Below are 19482 nucleotides of genomic sequence, written 5' to 3'. Positions count from 1 at the left end.
ACAACAAACAAAAAAATTTCATTGGATAACTCGATTTTAATGTTTTCAGGACAGTAACCCTTTCATGTCTGAAGCAAATTTGATAGAAAATGAGGCCAAGTTGGAATTAGAACAGAATAATTAGAATTAAATTAAGAAAGAATGAAAGAAATTAAATATAACATTTGAAATGCTGATATGTTTGGGCCTCTCTGAAGGTCTAGAAGTCCCTGATGGTTCCCCTCTGCACCTAAGCATCTATATCAAGAAGCTAGATCAGGTTTGGGGCGGCACGGTGGGGTAGTGGTTAGCACTGTCGCTTCACAGCAAGAAGGTTCTGGGTGATGGGGGCCTTTCTGTTTGGAGTTTGCATGATCTCCCCATGTCTGCGTGGGTTTCCTCCGGGTGCTCCGGTTTCCTCCACAGTCCAAAGACATGCAGGTTAGGATAATTGGTGGCTCTAAATCAACCGTAGGTGTGAGTGTGAATGGTTGTTTGTCTCTATGTGTCAGCCCTGCGATGATCTGGCGACATGTCCAGGGTGTACCCCGCCTCTCACCCATAGTCAGCTGGCATAGATTTCAGATTTCAGATTTATTTTATTTCACACACACCATTATTTAACTTTCAATTGCATGTAATGAAAAAAATTTAACAGCATGGAGAAAAGGGTCCCCAAGTGAAGCTAAGAATAAGCTTATAAGCTGGGGCCCATGGTACAGTAAGTAATAGGTATTACAGCAAAGAAAAATAGTCAGGCATACAATATGCAAAACAGTTATAACAACCTGCATTTACTCATCACCATACGACATATCTAGGTCCATAAGACATTTGGCACAATTATGAAATACAAAACCATCCACATACACCCACAACCACACCCACAACATACACACACAGGCACACAAATACACATTCACATGCACACACACAGACACTCAACCCAGCTAACCATACAAGAGGAAATTTTAGCTATAGGTTTGTAATAGATGACTAAGAAGATGTTTTTTGAAGTTGGAGATGGATGGCATCACCTTCAAAGCTTCATCAATTTTGTTCCAAATCTGTGGCCCCCTACAAGCAACACTCATACTGGTGCGTACACACCTGCGATATTTGCCTAGAATGAGTGTTTTGTGTCGCGTGTGATGAGAATGCTGGGGGCTAGAGATGGGGATGAGACTGCATAATTTGAGGTTTATTTTGTTAACAACTTGAAACATGAGACAAACATTATGAAATTCGTTTAGTTCAGTTAGTCCTAATAACTTAAAGTGGCGGAAGAGAGGGAGAGATGGAGAGTTTAACTCAGACCAAGACAGGGCCCTAATGACTTTCTTTTGTAAGGATTGAAGTTTTTTGAGATGGCTAGAGAAGGTGTTGCCCCATATAGCATTGCAGTAGTTGAGATGAGGTTCAAATAAAGTTTTATATAAAGTAAAAAGAGCCGACTGAGGAAGATGTCTGACTCTGTAAAATAAACCAACATATTTAGATAATTTGGATACAAGGTGATCAATATGACATTTAAAGTTGAGTGAGTCATCTATGAGGACCCCCAGAAATTTTGTGGCATCCACTCTTTTTATTACTTCCCCACTTATGGCAATTTGACAGTGCTCTACAGTTTTAAACTGTTTATTTAAGGTAAATAACATAAAATTGGTTTTACTGATATTTAGGGAGAGTTTGTTGCATTTGAACCATGCGCCTACTTTAATTAGTTCAGAGTTAACAGAATCTTGTAATATTTCTAGGTTTTTGTGTGATGCAAATAAATTAGTGTCATCAGCAAATATGATTTTATGAAAGATTGTGGAGGAATTAACAAAATCATTTATATAAAAAATAAATAAGAGTGGCCCCAAAATAGACCCCTGGGGGACCCCACAGGTTATAGGCTTGCAAGAAGAGTTATGGTCATTTACATACACATATTGTTCTCTGTTGTACAGATAGCTCCTGAACCAGTCAAGTGCGACACCTCGGATACCATAGTGCTGTAGTTTGTGTAAGAGAATGTCAAAATTTATGGTCTCAAAAGCCTTTGACAGGTCCAGGAAGATACCGATACCACATTTCCCCTCCTCAATACAGTCATTTATTTTTTCGATTAGATCAATCATTGCCATACATGTTGTACTCTTTTTCCTAAAGCCATACTGGGAGGGAACAAGAATATCCAACATGTCAAGGTAGCCACTTAATCTATTGTACACAACTTTCTCCATCACTTTAGATAGGACTGGTAAAATAGAAATTGGTCGATAATTACTCAGGTCATTTTTGTCTCCCGATTTAAAAACTGGGATGACCTTAGATATTTTTAACATCTTGGGAACAGTCCCAGTAAGTAAGGAAAGATTAATGCAATGGGCCAGTGGCTCTGCAATGATGTCTGCTATAGCTTTTACGATTTTACTGCATCAACGCCAACAGTATGTGAGCTCTTTAAGTTAGAGATTATCTTTATGAGTTCAGTAGTATTTGTTGGTGCCATGTAAAAAGAATGAGTGAAATTACCGGTGAGAAACTGCTTAAAGGTGACTCCCTGAGGTTGGTTGATTTTCTTGGAAAGGTGTTGGCCTATTGAGGTAAAATACTCATTGAAATTCTGTGTTAAATTAGCAGTGATGTTACCAACATCTGGAAGCGTAGTGACTTTTTGTCTCCTGTTCAAGACTTCATTTAACACATTCCACAGTCCCCCTTCGAAGCATGTAAAAGCTCTGTGTAGTGTTGCCTTTTGCTTTTTCTTATGATAAGTGTAAGTTTATTTTTGTAAGAGATATATTTATCTTTTTTAAGGCTAGATGGATTTTTCAGGTAGGATTTGTAGAGATTATTTTTATGTTTAATAGACTTTAGGATTCCCTTTGTTATCCAGGGGCTCTGGAGGGTAGTACTGCACCTGACGGCCTTCTCAGGAATAGTAATATTCACAGAATCTTGAATAATCTTAATTAGACTGTCGTATGCTTCATTGGGTGTACTCATGGGCGCCGCCAGGGGGGGAAAGGTTAGAACAATTCTAGGGGCCCAGCACTGCCATGGGGCCCTTTAAGGGGTTGATAATATGCTTTTAATGATTTTAATAAGACTTTTGAAATAACAACAATGCAATATTCCATCTGGTAAAATGAGCTAATTGAACAAGGTTGTCTATTTCTTGAGTTCTTCAACATATTGTCATTTAACCCTCCCCCTTTTGCAAAATGGTACGGTCCAGTTCTGGTAGAAGCGCGATGTGTTAAATCTGTATGCTGATCAGTGCAACGCTACTTGCTGCTGTGTTGCAGTGCAGCAGCCAGCCAGCCAGCAGTGGAGTGCGTACAGTCTATGATCGCTAAATATGAAGAGTGGCTGTCAAAAACGTAAAGAAAGGCAGCTGAAAGCTGAGAGGGACCAGAGAGGCAGGCAACTGGTCACTCAGTTTTTCCCAAAGAAAGGTAGCTATCGCTCACATGTGTGTTCAAAATATTAGCAAATGGTAAATGAACAGTATGAACGTGGTTGGAACATGTAGCATTTTTTCCATTTTAATAACTGAACTGACTTGTGTGATAAACAAGATGAAATATTACGTTATGCTGGTGCTAATAACTAGTGCTAATAACCAGTTTCATAACTAATGGGGTGCCCTAAATATGCACAGATTCAGCCTCAGGGGGACCTCCGCCCTACCAAACCACTGAACCCCCCTTTGGAGAAGGAGGTAAGCAGCAATACAACCCATAAATGCTTTAGGATTGAAGTTTTTAATGAGCGAGCACCATATACAGTTTGCTAGATTAAAGTGTTGCTAATAACGGACACCAGTCAAGTGTTTGACATGGTTACGTGTGTGGAATGTTCACACGTTCTAAACCATTGGTTTCAAATTGAGGAGCTGGAGAAAGCGCAGCACACATAAAAGAGGGATAGAGCAGTCACATCACACATTTCACTACCAATTGTCCTAGCACAAGAAGGCATGTGGCAAAATCTTGAATTTTCATTTGTGATTGTAAATGCACCAGAATTAGTCACTGACCAGTTTTCATCTAGTCCCTGGTAGGTTAATACATAAAATGTAATAACAAAGTCACAAACTCAAGGTCCATGGGCTATCAAAAGTCAAATAATGACAATAGTGCAATTGTGACGAGGGTGGGCAAAGTTGGGGGGCCCAAAATTCTAATCTTTCATGGGGCCCAAAATTTCAGGCAGCACCCCTGGGTGTACTACAGGTGTAAACTGTGTCCCAGCACTTGGTTTGAAGGTGTACAGTAAGATGTTGCAAAGTTCTCTTATTTACAATTTTTGTTTTTATTTTAGAGATTGGAGGTGAGGACCGCTTACCTGAGCCCCAGAATATTACAATGGGAAAATGGTCTGTAATGTCAGTCTGCAAAACTCCTGTTTCCAATGTAGTACTTTGAATGTTTGTTATAAAATTATCAATGATCGTTTTTGATGACTTAGTAACTCGTGTAAAACAATTGATGGTGGGGAAGAAAGAGGAGGAATATATAGTGTTCATGAAGTCTTGTTTAGTTCCATCTTCCTTGGATATATCGATATTGAAATCACCAAGGAGGATGCAGTCTTTTTTCAGGTTGTTTACTTTATGCAACAACTCACCCAGGTTACAGCAGAAAGCATTAGGAGGAGAGTCTGGAGGGCAATAGATTACACCAGCAATTACTGATTTCTCATTACCCTTAATCTCAATGAATAGATACTCACAATTGTCATCCTCCAAGGTAAAGTCACACATTTTTACTTGGAGTGTGTTCTTAACATAGAGACAAATGCCTCCACCTGTCCTATTGGGTCTGTTCTTAATATACAGTGGTGCTTGAAAGTTTGTGAACCCTTTAGAATTTTCTATATTTCTGCATAAATATGACCCAAAACATCATCAGATTTTCACACAAGTCCTAAAAGTAGATAAAGAGAACCCAGTTAAACAAATGAGACAAAAATATTATACTTGGTCATTTACTTAATGAGGAAAATGATCCAATATTACATATCTGTGAGTGGCAAAAGTATGTGAACCTCTAGGATTAGCAGTTAATTTGAAGGTGAAATTAGAGTCAGGTGTTTTCAATCAATGGGATGACAATCAGGTGTGAGTGGGCACCCTGTTTTATTTAAAGAACAGGGATCTATCAAAGTCTGAGCTTCACAACACATGTTTGTGGAAGTGTATCATGGCACGAACAAAGGAGATTTCTGAGGACCTCAGAAAAAGCGTTGTTGATGCTCATCAGGCTGGAAAAGGTTACAAAACCATCTCTAAAGAGTTTGGACTCCACCAATCCACAGTCAGACAGATTGTGTACAAATGGAGGAAATTCAAGACCATTGTTACCCTCCCCAGGAGTGGTCGACCAACAAAGATCACTCCAAGAGCAAGGCGTGTAATAGTCGGCGAGGTCACAAAGGACCCCAGGGTAACTTCTAAACAACTGAAGGCCTCTATCACATTGGCTAATGTTAATGTTCATGAGTCCACCATCAGGAGAACACTGAACAACAATGGTGTGCATGGCAGGATTGCAAGGAGAAACCCACTGCTCTCCAAAAAACTTGCTACTTGTCTGTAGTTTGCTAAAGATCATATGGACAAGCCAGAAGGCTATTGGAAAAATGTTTTGTGGATGGATGAGACCAAAATAGAACATTTTGGTTTAAATGAGAAGCGTTAAGTTTGAAGAAAGGAAAACACTGCATTCCAGCATAAGAACCTTATCCCATCTGTGAAACATGGTGGTGGTAGTATCATGGTTTGGGCCTGTTTTGCTGCATCTGGCCCAGGACGGCTTGCCATCATTGATGGAGCAATGAATTCTGAATTATACCAGCAAATTCTAAAGGAAAATGTCAGGACATCTGTCCATGAACTGAATCTCAAGAGAAGGTGGGTCATGCAGCAAGACAACAACCCTAAGCACACAAGTCGTTCTACCAAAGAATGGTTAAAGAAGAATAAAGTTAATGTTTTGGAATGGCCAAGTCAAAGTCCTGACCTTAATCCAATCAAAATGTTGTGGAAGGACCTGAAGCGAGCAGTTCATGTGAGGAAACCCACCAACATCCCAGAGTTGAAGCTGTTCTGTACGGAGGAATGGGCTAAAATTCCTCCAAGCCGGTGTGCAGGACTGATCAACAGTTACCGCAAACGTTTAGTTGCAGTTATTGCTGCACAAGGGGGTCACACCAGATACTGAAAGCAAAGGTTCACATACTTTTGCCACTCACAGATATGTAATATTGGATCATTTTCCTCATTAAATAAACGACCAAGTATAATATTTTTGTCTCATTTGTTTAACTGGGTACTCTTTATCTACTTTTAGGACTTGTGTGAAAATCTGATGATGTTTTAGGTCATATTTTTGCAGAAATATAGAAAATTCTAAAGGGTTCACAAACTTTCAAGCACCACTGTATAAATTATACCCTTCAATGTTGAGTAGTTCCACATAAGCATGGTCACTTAACCAAGTTTCACTGCAGCCAATAATGTCAAAATAACAACTTGAAGTAGACAATAAGGAAATTAAGTCATCATGATGTTTGTTTAAGCTTCTAATGTTTACATGTAACATTGAGTAGTGGTACGAGTCACTTACTGACTTTAGATTATCAAGATCAAGAACGTTACAAGTAATATCGTCACCCAAATGAAGACAGTGATGCTGATCTCCAACAGTATTTATATCGTCAAAACCCATGATATAAGCTTAAGCAGTATAGGTTGGCCATGTAGTTAACTGGAGTCACACATTTCCACACGCATCTACAAGAAATCCATTTACACACGCGCACACACACACACACACACACACACACACACACACACACACACCCCACACACACAAGTGAAGGCACAGCCTTAAGGATGCACATAAGGATGCACATTGTACCACACTGTGGTCTTCGCTGCCAGTCCGCAAGTGTCCTTTAGAGATGAAAATAACCTAAAGAGTTTCTCACTTCTACCACCTTCCCGCCTGAAGAGGGAAAAAATAAATAGATACACAAATAGATCTAGCCTCCGTGAGGCTGTTTAAACGACTCTCGCGTAGAACACAAAAATAAGCACATGGGCATATGCGCATATAGGCAAAATAAATAAATAAATTAAGCCTCCCGTGAGGCTGGTTATGTAACTCCCCCGTAGGACACAAATTAAATTGACGGTACCTCGTTGTCAAATGAAATCATAAAATCCTCAGTTCATGACGTTAAAACAAAATTTGAAGACGTTAATTTCACAGTTCAAAACGTTATGACCGGAGTTCATAGGATCCAGGTTGCCCGCGACCCTGTACAGGATAAGCGGTTATGGATAATGGATGGATGGATCAGGTTCTTTCAGAAAAGTTGCCTATAATGGAGACATTTCGCTGGCTAACTTTGTTCAGATAACAAATGTGTTTTTGGCATCTGGCTGGGCAGCACCTCAGCTTACACTGTCATGATGTGTTTGATGTTGTAATCGTAAAATAAGTATAAAATAGTGCCTTGAACATTCCCATGAATAACGACACTGCAAGCATCACATCAAGAGACTTGCACTCTCTAACACTCCCTGTCTTTGAGTAGTAATCCATAATAATATCTCATCTCATCTCATTATCTCTAGCCGCTTTATCCTGTTCTACAGGGTCGCAGGCAAGCTGGAGCCTATCCCAGCTGACTACGGGCGAAAGGCGGGGTACACCCTGGACAAGTCGCCAGGTCATCACAGGGCTCCATAACAATATATAAATAGCATTTTAGCTCATGTCAGTATGATTGATAAGGAAATTTCCTGACAGAATCTTTGGTCAGGTTATACATCATGCCAGGTATTTCTGCAACCAGGTTGTGTGTGAATCATTTTGTGTTTACAAACCCTACATGGGTGTAATATGCAGAATAGGAAAACTCTGTCTGACCTTTGCCATCTGCATCTTCCATGGTTCCAGCAAGAGGCACGAAACACCCTGACATCCAATCCAGCTGTTCTCCAAGAACAGGGACTGATAAGCCTGACCCTCCAGGGTCCGGATATTCTAGGCCTGGCAGAGCAGGCAGGGACAGCTCAAGACCGGGCAGACTGATCTCACCTACAAGAGCATGCAGACCTTATATTGTATACGTAGTACATTACACTACTCTACAAAATAGTGTTTTTTAATTCTATTATAGTTTAGTTGAGCTGATTGACAGTGATTTTACAAAACATTCTTTTATATATTTAGTTATATGTTGCATTTTGCAAAAAAAAATTGTGTATCATCAATTTATGTCTGTTAAATAAAAAATTAATTAACTGTACAGTTGTGGTCAGAAGTTTACATCCAGTGACATGAATATAATCTTGGATATGAATGTCATGGCAATATTTGGGCTTTCAGTAATTTCTTTGAACTGTTCTTTTTCTGAAGCAGAATGTACAGCATACATCTTTAAATGAAAAAAATACTAGAATTTGGTGCACAAGTTTTAATTTTCTTTGGGTTTTCTGAAATCAACACAGGGTCAAAATTATACATACAGGGTCAAAAATTTACATATGCTCACTTAGATTATTAATTCAGAGGTGCTGAAACTTTCAAAATGTCTCTTGTCTTGCCAAGGCCGAGGTCTCTTAACTTCCTGTTAGTGATCATGATTGACTACAGCTGGTAGCTCTTCTGTGTCTTCATAAAAAGGGTTTGTTTACAGCACTCATTGGATTGACCAACACACAGTAAAATGGGAAAGTCCAAGGAGCTCAGTGCAGATCTGAGAAGGAGGATCGCAGATATACACAACTCCGGAATGTCTCTTGGAACCATTTCTAAACAACTGCAAATTCCAAGATCAATTCAAACAATTGTATGCAAGTTATTGTGAGATGGAGTCACTTTGCTAAGCCACTTTGCTTCAACAAAACCCAAACTGTCACCCACAGCTGAAAGGAAATTGATTTGGATGGTCAGGAGCAACCTCCTATCACTATCTACAGTTCAGTGAGTTTGACATCACCATGCACTAAGAGGCTGCTATCCAAGAAATAACCCCCTGCTCCAAAATTGACACCTTCAAGCTTAACTAAAGTTTGAAGCTGACCACACAGACAAAGAAAAAGCCTTCTGGAGGAAAGCTGTATGGTCAGATGAGACAAAGATTGAGTTGTTTGGCCACAATGACCACCATGCACAGAGGAACACTGTACCAGCTGGTGGTGGTGGTAGGATCATCATGCTCTGGGGCTGTTTTGCTGCCAGTGGAACTGATTCATTGTACAAAGTGGATGGAATAATGAAGAAGGAGGACTACCTCAGAATTCTTCAGCATAAACCATCAGAAACTTGAACACGACTTGGGACTTAGGAGTTACAACAGGACAATGAACCCAAACATGCATCAGAGCTGGTTGTGGAGGATAAAGCACGCTAACATTAAGTTTAAAACAAGTCCTGACTTCACCCCTATTGAAAATATATGGACCGTGCTCATAAGTCGAGTCCATGCCAAGGAAAAAAAAAAAACTCTACCAATTCTACCATGAGTCATGAAATATCCAACCGGAATTCTGCCAGAAGCTTGTTCATGGTAAACAAAAATATTTGGTCAAGGTGAATCTTGTGAAGAGACATTTTACCCAAATGTTAGGTGTGCTATATGTATAATTTTGACCCTGTGTTGATTTCAGAAAACTCAAAGAAAATGAAACCTTGTGCACCAAATTCCAGTGTGTTTTTTTTTTTTATTAAAGCTGTATGCTGTACAATCATTCTGCCACAGAAAAAGAACAGTTCAAAGAAATTACTGAAAGCCCAAATATTGCACTGACATTCATATCCAAGGTGACATTCACATCACTGGATGTAAACTTCTGACCACAACTGAAAACATATAACCAAACTAAACATGAACTCTGTCTTTCAGAAAAGTCATAGTAAGTCAGAGTTGTGTTATGAGTACTGTTAAAACTTCCTTAATGTGCATATTAAAAGTGTTTACTCACATCTAAGCAGATGAGTGTACCCACTCACCTAGAGTACCCCCATCTTCAGACACCCACCAGGCCCATTCCTGCTGAGCCTCCAGACAACTTAGCAGTTGAAGCATGCAGTGTTGACTGCTCCTCCAGGCGTGCTCCAAATCTGAGGCGGTTGCCTTTGCTCTGCTAATCTCATTGTGGAGCTCCAGGCTCCCAGATTTCCAATCGTCACAGTCAGCCTGTATCATCTCCACCACCCGCACCCGCGCACTAAGAGCTTGGGTGTCCAGTAGAGCCTGAAAACCCCCTGCATGTGGCACCACTTTCCCTCCCCGGATGCTACCTCCACCAACGCGCACCAGCCTGCCACTCAGGGGCTCAGTGAAGGATTCGCCCAGCAGGAGACCTCCGACTGGAAGCACTGCACCTGCAACACAGACTTAAATGTCAGGTAGTCCATCAACCTGAGACACAAGCATATCAATGCTTTATGAACAGCACCATTCAAAATGATCCTCATCTCTTTTTTTTATTATACCAAGGCAAACATAGTCTTGGGCGAATTTTCAAATTGCGTATTCATAAAATCTCATACTATGTGGAATCACGATGTCAAGTTATTGTTGAAAATTAGAGATATGGTTTTATAATCAATTTTGAGGGACTTTAATTTGGGGAATAGCTTATAGTCTGCAGATTAGAATAAGACAGTGGTTCTCAAAGCAAAGTCTGGGGACCACCAGGGTTTCATGAAGCATAGCCAGTTATTTATTTATTTAACTTTGTTACAGTTGGTGAAATCACAACCCAGAGTATCCAAGTTATTATATTTAGAAGTCCAAACATTAAACTCAACTCAGACCTGTGTTATATCAGTGAAAAATTCAGGAATAGAAAGCTCTATGGCTCCAAAAATATCTCATCTCATCATCTCTAGCCACTTTATCCTGTTCTACAGGGTTGCAGGCAAGCTGGAGCCTATCCCAGCTGACTACGGGCGAAAGGCGGGGTACACCCTGGACAAGTCGCCAGGTCATCACAGGGCTGACACATAGACACAGACAACCATTCACACTCACATTCACACCTACGCTCAATTTAGAGTCACCAGTTAACCTAACCTGCATGTCTTTGGACTGTGGGGGAAACCGGAGCACCCGGAGGAAACCCACGCGGACACGGGGAGAACATGCAAACTCCGCACAGAAAGGCCCTCGTCGGCCACGGGGCTCGAACCCGGACCTTCTTGCTGTGAGGCGACAGCGCTAACCACTACACCACCGTGCCGCCTCCAAAAATATTATTTAAATATTATTTGAAAAGACGAAATGTGGCGGCACGGTGGTGTAGTGGTGAGCACTGTCACTTCACAGCAAGAAGGTTCTGGGTTTAAGCCCAGTGGCCAACAGGGGTCTTTCTGTGTGGAGCTTGCATGTTCTCCCCGTGTCTGTGTGGGTTTCCTCCAGGTGCTCCGGTTTCCTCCACAGTCCAAAGACATGCAGATTAGGATCATTGGAGACTCTAAATTGACCGTAGGTGTGAATGTGAGTGTGAATGGTTGTCTGTGTCTATGTGTCAGCCCTGTGATGACCTGGTGACTTGTCCAGGGTGTACCCCGCCTTTCGCCCGTAGTCAGCTGGGATAGGCTTGTGACCCTGCACAGGATAAATGGTTACGGATAATGGACGGATGGATGGAAGTCTAAATGTTCATGAAATAAAACCATACTAAGGAGTTCTGTGGAAACTCTTTCACAGTTAAACAGGTCCCTGGCTACAAAAAGTTTGCAAGCTAGTGCAAGATGATGTTACTAGAATCGTTCAGGCAATTGTTTTCTCAGAGATGTTAGTAATCTGATTATTGTTTTTTTGTAGAAGTTAGGCACACATGTACTGACCTGTATGCGAGTCCAGACTAACACCTGTAATGAGCACTACATTGCCACTGCCAGGATCCAGCATTGGACAACCGATCTGAATGGGCTGCTGCAGTCGCGTCACGGGGCACACATGAACACCACCTACTGGATACACCACCCCTGTCTGGGGGTGGATGGTGACTGCCAGGATTGGAACAAGCACGCCAGTTTCATAGTCACACATGGGTCCCCCAAATACAAGCTTCTGGTCTGTTTGGAGGCTTCTCAACTTGGATGGCCCGAGCAGCTCAGAGTGGTGAGATGAAGGGTAGGGAATGAAGGGAATCACAGGAGACTCCCATTTTCCAACCTCACCTTAGATCAATGATCAAATCTTAGAGTCACGTCCACCATCTAGTGCTGAATACTGCAGTACTAAAAACTGGTATCATCATGACTTAATTTAATTTATTTATTAGGCAAAATGATGTTGAATATGGGCATGAAAGCAGAATCCTCAACTCACCCACACAAGCATCAGCTGTGTAGACGAGGGTGGAGCTCGAGGGGTCAAATCCTACATTCCCAGCCACAGGGAGCACCCGGCCAGTCTGAGGATGCAGGAAGAAGTCAGAGGGCACAGGCATGCTGTGGCCACTAGCTAGGAGCATGTGGGAATTCGAGAGTGGATGGATCAGGCCTGTGCAGGGATCCACATGGACAGTATTGCAAGCCCGGACGGACCCATCAGGTGCTGTATTGATGTAAAGATTGGCGCAATTTTTTACAATTTGTTACCAGTTGCTAACTAAAACATTTTATTAATCTATTAAAGCTAGACTGCCTTTCAGATTTTAAGTGTAGGTCATAAAAAGAATTTTCCTCGACACCCAATTATTTTTGTTTAGTGGACCGAAAGCTACTGAATTCAAGTCACAGACTTCCAATTTTATTAGTTTTTTTTTTAAAGATATTTTCTTGGCCTTTTTTCACCTTTATTGGATAGGACAGTGTAGAGACAGGAAGTGGGCGGGAGAGAGAGATGGGGAGGGATCGGGAAATGACCTCAGGTCGGAATCGAACCCGGGTCCCCGGATTTATGGTATGGCGCCTTAGCCAGCTGAGCTACGACTATGACGCCCCATTAGTTTTTTTTTTTAATAGAACAATTAATGAATTCAGGGCTATTTTTATCTGCTTCACCATGAAAATATTTTCACCGCTGATATTTATTAGTTTGGTCCTGCATTTCCTTTCCTTTGCAACATAACATCTTTTCTTCTCGCTTTCTGTTACTGTAGTCGGTCTTTCACATTTCATGTACACATCCTCCATTTTTCTCTCCTGTTTCAAATTTGTATCCTACAATGCCTTGCACAAACGGGGAAAGCCCTCCACGTGATGCATGATGTAGTATCTTGTATTGGGTCATGGTGAAGCAGGAAAAAATAGCAGTGAATTTAGGGCCATGTGGCCCTGAATTCATTAATTGTTCTATTTTTTAAAAAAATGAATAAAATTGGAAGTCTGTGATTCGAATTCAGTAGCTCTTGATCCACTAAACAAAAATAATTAGGTGTCTGGGAAAATTATTTTTATGACCTACACTTGAAGAATCTGAAAGGTAGTCTAGCTTTAATGTAAGATTTCGGTATAAAACGATGACAACTTTTTCAAATCTGTGACTGATCAATGCCACATCCTGTATGACTGATGGACATGGGCAGTTATTTAACATGGTTGATGCAAAAAAGATGAGACAACCCCTACACACTATGGTCTCAGAGCTATAGATGGATAGAAAGTATTTACTCCCAGTGATTGTTTCTTTTTCTGTATTCCAAAATGAAGCATATCAAAATATAATTTTTTTCTGCTCCTTTTGACATTTTCCAGAAATAAAATTGAATAAAGTATTTATATATCCTCAGAATTATTTGAAAAATTAAAAACAAAATCTAAAAGCCTGAATAAATTTTAAATATTCACCCTCTCGTTGCCCTTTTGAAGCAAGTACTGATTTGAGTTGTCTCAGATGTTTTTTTTTTGTGTGTGAATGTTTTGATTCTAACATTTTCTTCCATTCCCCAGTGTATATTTTCTTGAAGTATGAAACTGAATGGAGAATGTTGGTGAACAGCATTTTTCAGGTCATGCCACAGATTTTCAACTGGGCTCAAACTCAGGCATTCCAAAGCACAAAGCATTTTTTCAAGCCATTCCTTTGAAGTTTTTGACCTCTGCTTTCGCTCATTGTCCTGTTTGATGTATTTTCGCAATTTCCCTAAATGCAGATGTTTGGCTGACTGGAACAGACTGGAACAATTTGCTTCATCCTTTTTGCCTGTGATGGAAACGAGTTTTCCAGTTCCTTCTGCTGATAAACAGCCCGAGAGCACGATGTTACCACATCACAGGATGAGTGTTCACTGGGTGTTGGGCTGAGTTTAGTTTGCATCAAACATTATTCTTTGGTTTTAGAACAAGTGGCTCAACTTTCTTATCAGACCAAAACATTGTTTTCCAAAAGGATTTTGATTTCCTAAACCATCCAGTGGATTCTTCTGGCCACTCTCCCAGAGAGGCCATCTGTAAAGAGTCAGATCTGTTCTCTGTAACGCCTTCACGACTGCAGTGGGACTCTTGGACACTTCTGTGACATTTTCAGCTGGGCTCGGACTAAGGCATTCCAAAGCGCAAAACATTTTTTCTTCTTGCCTGATTTTTTTCCCCACTTTATTATAATTGATTTTAAAGTGGGGGTGGCATGGTGGTGTAGTGGTTAGTGCTGTCGCCTCACAGCAAGAAGGTCCAGGTTCGAGCCCCGTGGCTGGCGAGGGCCTTTCTGTGCGGAGTTTGCATGTTCTCCCCGTGTCCGCGTGGGTTTCCTCCGGGTGCTCCGGTTTCCCCCACAGTCCAAAGACATGCAGGTTAGGTTAACTGGTGACTCTAAATTGACTGTAGGTGTGAATGTGAGTGTGAATGGTTGTCTGTGTCTATGTGTCAGCCCTGTGATGACCTGGCGACTTGTCCAGGGTGTACCCCGCCTTTCGCCCGTAGTCAGCTGGGATAGGCTCCAGCTTGCCTGCGACCCTGTAGAACAGGATAAAGCGGCTACAGATAATGAGATGAGATGAGATTTCAAAGTGCTTCAAGGAAGGTTCAAAGCTTATCTTATCTTTTTATAACCTTGTCCAATTTTTTTTTTCCTCCTGTGACAACTTTTGTCTTCATGACAGCAGCACTAATCTGATCTGCGGTTTTAGCTCCAAGATCTCCCAAAGTCAGAGAAATTTATTGTACACACATGCAACTGAATTGTACATGGATTTAAAATTGACACAGACATACACTCACTGGCCACTTTAATAAGAACTTGTTCTTGATACTAAGATTCCTGCTCTTGGCTAAAGGAGTGTGGTCTTCTGCTGTTGCATGCCGAGATGCTTTCCTGCTCAACACGGTTGTAAAGAGTTACTATATCCTTCCTGGCAAAAAAGCTCAAACCAATCTGTCCATTTTCCTCTGACCTCTCTTATCAACAAGGTGTTTGTTTCCACCCACAGAACTGTCCCTCACTCAACTCAGTGTTTTTTGTTTTTTCGCACCATTCTGTATTGTGTGTGAAAACCCCAGGAGATCAGCAGGTTCTGAAATACTCAAACCAGTCCATCTGGCTCAAACCAACACCCATGCCACAATGAAAGTAATACCCTGTCCACACTAGGGGTTTTGTACCGATACGATACTACTTTCGTACCGCAACACTTGTCCACACTAGCAACTATACCAGTACTGTAGCGGTATAACTGTATCAGTACGAAACCCACAAATGTATGGGTTTCGTACCGGTACAGTATCGGTACTGTAGCGCTTCACTGTAGTGTGGACAGATGAAGCGGCTCTGTATCGATACAAATATAATGCGCATACACGATGAACCATTCCTACTTCTTCCGATTATTCATACAATACAATACTCACGTGCTTTCCAGCTGTAAATAAAACGTCAAAATGGCTCAAAACAACTGTGGAGCTACATGGAGCAAAGACGAAGTTATGTGTTTGTTAGAGCTTTGGGGAGACGAGCGATGCCAGGAACAGTTGAGGGGTACACGTCGAAATATCGACATGTACAGACAACTGTTGAGTGATCTTCTTTCTCAACTGCCTCGCGCGTTTTATACGATTCGACTGAATAAATGACCACCAGAAATACAGACTGTACATTGACAACAAAAAGCACACACACGTTGTTTCATCCACCATATTCTCGGAAGGAAGTTACTCGGTAACCACGGAAACATTTCGCGCACGCGCATTTCAACTACCGTGAAAGAAAACCGCAAACATTTCTTGCTAGTGTGGACAGATGCACTAAACTGTACCGGTATACTTTGTATCGATACAGTTATACCACTATCGTACCGGTATATACAGTATGTGAACACAGCTTAAGTCACACTTTTGGCCCTTTTCCACTACCCTTTTTCAGCTCACTTCAGCCCGACACGGCTCGCGTTTCGACTACCAAAGAGCAGCACGACTCAGCTCGCTTCAGCCCTGCTTAGCCCCTAAAACTCGCACGGTTTTGGAGTGGGGCTGAAGCGAGCCAAACCGAGCTGAGTGAGGCTGGGGGCGTGAGCAGACACTCCCCTGTGCACTGATTGGTGAGGAGGAGTGTCCTCACATGCCCACACACGCCCCGCGAGCACGCTGGGATCTGTAAACACTGCAAACCCGGAAGAAGGAGAATTACAAATTGCGAGAATTTCTGAAGCCTTATGCGCCTTGCCTCATCTATACGCTCTTGCCAGTATCTGTTGGCGTTGTCGGTGACAACAAGCCACAGCACCAAGACCAGCAACACTAACGACTCCATGTCCTCCATGTTTATTGTTTACTATTCGGGTCATGAGACTACCGCTTAAAAGCTCACTGATGTCACTGTTTGTACTGCTTAACGACATCACGTGACGTCCACCCACTTTCGCTAACTCCACCCAATGTGTCCACCCACTTCCAGCCAGCACGGTTCAGCGCGGTTGTAGTCGAAATGCAACTCCAACAGCCCCACTCAGCTCGACTCAGCCCAACTCAGCCGCGTTTGTAGTGGAAAAGCGGCATTTGAGATCACAATTTGTCTCGTTCTGATGTTTGAACATTGTGAACATTAACTGAAGCTCTTGATTTGTATCGGCATGATTTGATGCATCGTGCTGCTGTCAAGTAATTGGCTGATTAGAGAACTGCATCAAACAGCAGGTGGATGTTCCTAGTAAAGTGGCCGGTGAGTGTATGCTGTTTGAAACACAGATCAGTAATCTGGGTGGAATCGTCATTTCATTTGCAGGACAAGGATCTTGGATGTGTCCTATGTGTGGGGAAAGTGCAATAACTCACCAATAATGTCATCCTTAGTGAGGACCGATCCAGAAGTGGGGCACAGTAGCTGTGCTCCGGTCCCCTGTTTGAGCACGGTCCAGCAACCCTGCCTGTGTGCCTCCACTGAGACCAGCTCTGCCATCTCCTCAGCCAGCACAGTCACTCTGTCCATAACGCTGCACAGCACAACATGCTGACTTTATCAATCACAGTGGCAGGAAATATAGATAAAAAATAATGAAAGAAGAATCTGAGCTCTGGGAAAGAAAGCCTCGAAACCAGTCCTTGATTAATTCAGGAATTCATGACCTTGGGATTGGAAGGCTTTTCTATTTAAAAAAAAAAAAGGGTTAACATGATAAATGTCATTCACATTGCCACTGAATACAGGTGAAAATTTCACGCTGTAATACCTTTAAATCACAGAACTGTCAAATAAAACACGAAATTCTAGGGTCTTGATTTGTGCGTGCTTTGAATTATAAAACGTTTTGGACAAGTTAACCATTCTGAGACAATGAGAAATCTACAATAAACAAAGGGAAAATTAATAAGTATCTGTGAGATATGATCCTGTTGTGAAAGTGATACAGTTCCTGATCAAATCTAATTTCTCTCAGCATCCCATTCAGTGTTTTCTGAAGAACCATGTTTATTTTTTATTTCTTCGAACATCATAAATTTGTTTTTATCGTTACTGATTGTTATGCACGAGCTTTCTGAAAATGAATCCTGTCTACAGATGTGTGACAGCTGCTGTCAGTGCACGCATGTATAGGGTGACCAGATTTCCCTAGTCTGAAACCGGGACACTTTTGCGCGCGACCGTGCTCGTGCACGCGCACCTTTTTTTTACGTAAACGTGACAGAGAGGTGCTCTTATCATTTTGTTGAAGCTCACATTTATCAACATCTCACATGAAATAAAACAAACAGGCATTTTGTTATCTAGTAGCATAGTGGTATACAGATCAGTTAAATTATGGTCAGACAACAGATTTTGTAAAGGCTGAGAATAGGCCAGGCTATGTCCATAGGCCAAATTTAAACTGATTTATTTCACCTGTTTGTGAGAACACCAAGAAGAATGCATATGCACATGTAGGCTATATCTCTAAAATTGTATGCACTATAGCATGAACTTAAAAAGTAGATATGTGACCTCAACATAGCCTCGGTCAGAATCACCCTTACTAACCATTCCCCACAACTGAATGAATAAAGCAAGATGTGTACAAAAGTGAACACTTTAATGGAAGGTGCAACAAGCTGTTCAACACAGCAATATGGCCAAACTGTCAGAATGGTATGTTAAACAGAAACAAAAAAGAGACAAGTGATTTGAGAATATACACTCAAACAAAACAGCAGTAAAGGAGGAGAGGGGCGACAGCCCGAGGAAAGCCCCCACAGGAGCGCACAGCATTTGCAACATAGGCTACCCAACTCAGTACAAGAACAAAGCACAGGAACAAAGCTAAGGCGACTGTCAATCCACCCACCCTAAACAAAATGCATTAGCCTACGTATATTTACGTATTAAATCTACGTATTAAAATCTAATGTGATCCTGTATATCGGCGTTACCACCGTGGGCTACGGAGAAGGAACACTTACAGTGTGTGCAGTCGGCTTCGTGCGCATTGTTCTGCACCTCTCGGAGGAAGGGGTAGGTGCCCTGTAAATCTTTGGAAAAGGTACATTTTCTTTTCGGCATAATTGCTGCGGCATTACTGCTGCTAGCTGCTAGACAAAGAACATTTGCGCCAGTTAATGTTTATTTTACTGTTGCATGGCAACACGTTCCGTTGTCTGGAATAATGTGGCTAAATAAACACCCATGCCACAGGGCCAGGGGGCAGTAACCAGGGAAGTTTGCGATTCCTGTCAATTCATCAAAATAGTAAATGCACACATTTCTCCGCTAATGATTCCCACGCTGCTCAGTCGCAAACGTCGCGAGTGGCGAAAACCGGGACATATCCGTGTCCCGACAGACTTTTGTCGGGACTCGGGACACACAACCCCAAATCGGGACTGTCCCGGTAAAACCGGGACGTCTGGTCACCCTGCGCATGTACAACCCCGATAAGGGTCATGCAGTTGGAGTTCCTTCCCAGAGCTCACAAACCTCACCTGTCTCACAAGCCACAAGCCAACAGCAAGCACTGAAGTCACCTGCTGCCAAAACTTCCACAGGCATTGGAAAGGTAAAGCAAAAAGCAAAGAGGACTCTACCAAGTGTAGCCAGTAGTGGTGGAAAGAAGCACAAGGGTGGGCCATCGGA

At 41.8% G+C, this 19482-nt stretch overlaps 2 protein-coding genes across 3 annotated transcripts in view; both read right to left on the bottom strand.

Moving 5' to 3' along the window:
• The window catches only part of si:dkey-103g5.4 (uncharacterized), a 57284-nt gene extending 45363 nt beyond the window's left edge, over positions 1-11921 (bottom strand). For both annotated transcript variants that reach the window (XM_060898048.1, XM_060898049.1), the window contains exons 1-3: positions 11850-11921; positions 10005-10379; positions 7917-8087 (exon numbers count right to left, since the gene is read on the bottom strand). In XM_060898048.1, the coding sequence (XP_060754031.1) occupies positions 7917-8087; positions 10005-10379; positions 11850-11913 (610 nt within the window). In that variant the 5' untranslated portion in view covers positions 11914-11921. The remainder of the gene's footprint in view (positions 1-7916; positions 8088-10004; positions 10380-11849) is intronic.
• An 82-nt stretch (positions 11922-12003) lies between these two features.
• Positions 12004-19482, bottom strand: part of LOC132864629 (uncharacterized) — a gene marked incomplete at its 3' end in the record, with an annotated part of 29033 nt that continues 21554 nt past the window's right edge. The window contains exons 13-15 of the mRNA XM_060898047.1: positions 17214-17371; positions 12337-12564; positions 12004-12185 (exon numbers count right to left, since the gene is read on the bottom strand). Coding sequence (XP_060754030.1) covers positions 12004-12185; positions 12337-12564; positions 17214-17371 — 568 coding nt within the window. The remainder of the gene's footprint in view (positions 12186-12336; positions 12565-17213; positions 17372-19482) is intronic.

Source organism: Neoarius graeffei, chromosome 17 (assembly GCF_027579695.1).
Source record: "Neoarius graeffei isolate fNeoGra1 chromosome 17, fNeoGra1.pri, whole genome shotgun sequence".
Taxonomy (NCBI): Eukaryota; Metazoa; Chordata; class Actinopteri; order Siluriformes; family Ariidae; genus Neoarius; species Neoarius graeffei.
The sequence above is the reverse complement of the archived record's forward strand: the minus strand, read 5'-3'. Positions and strand labels throughout refer to the sequence as shown.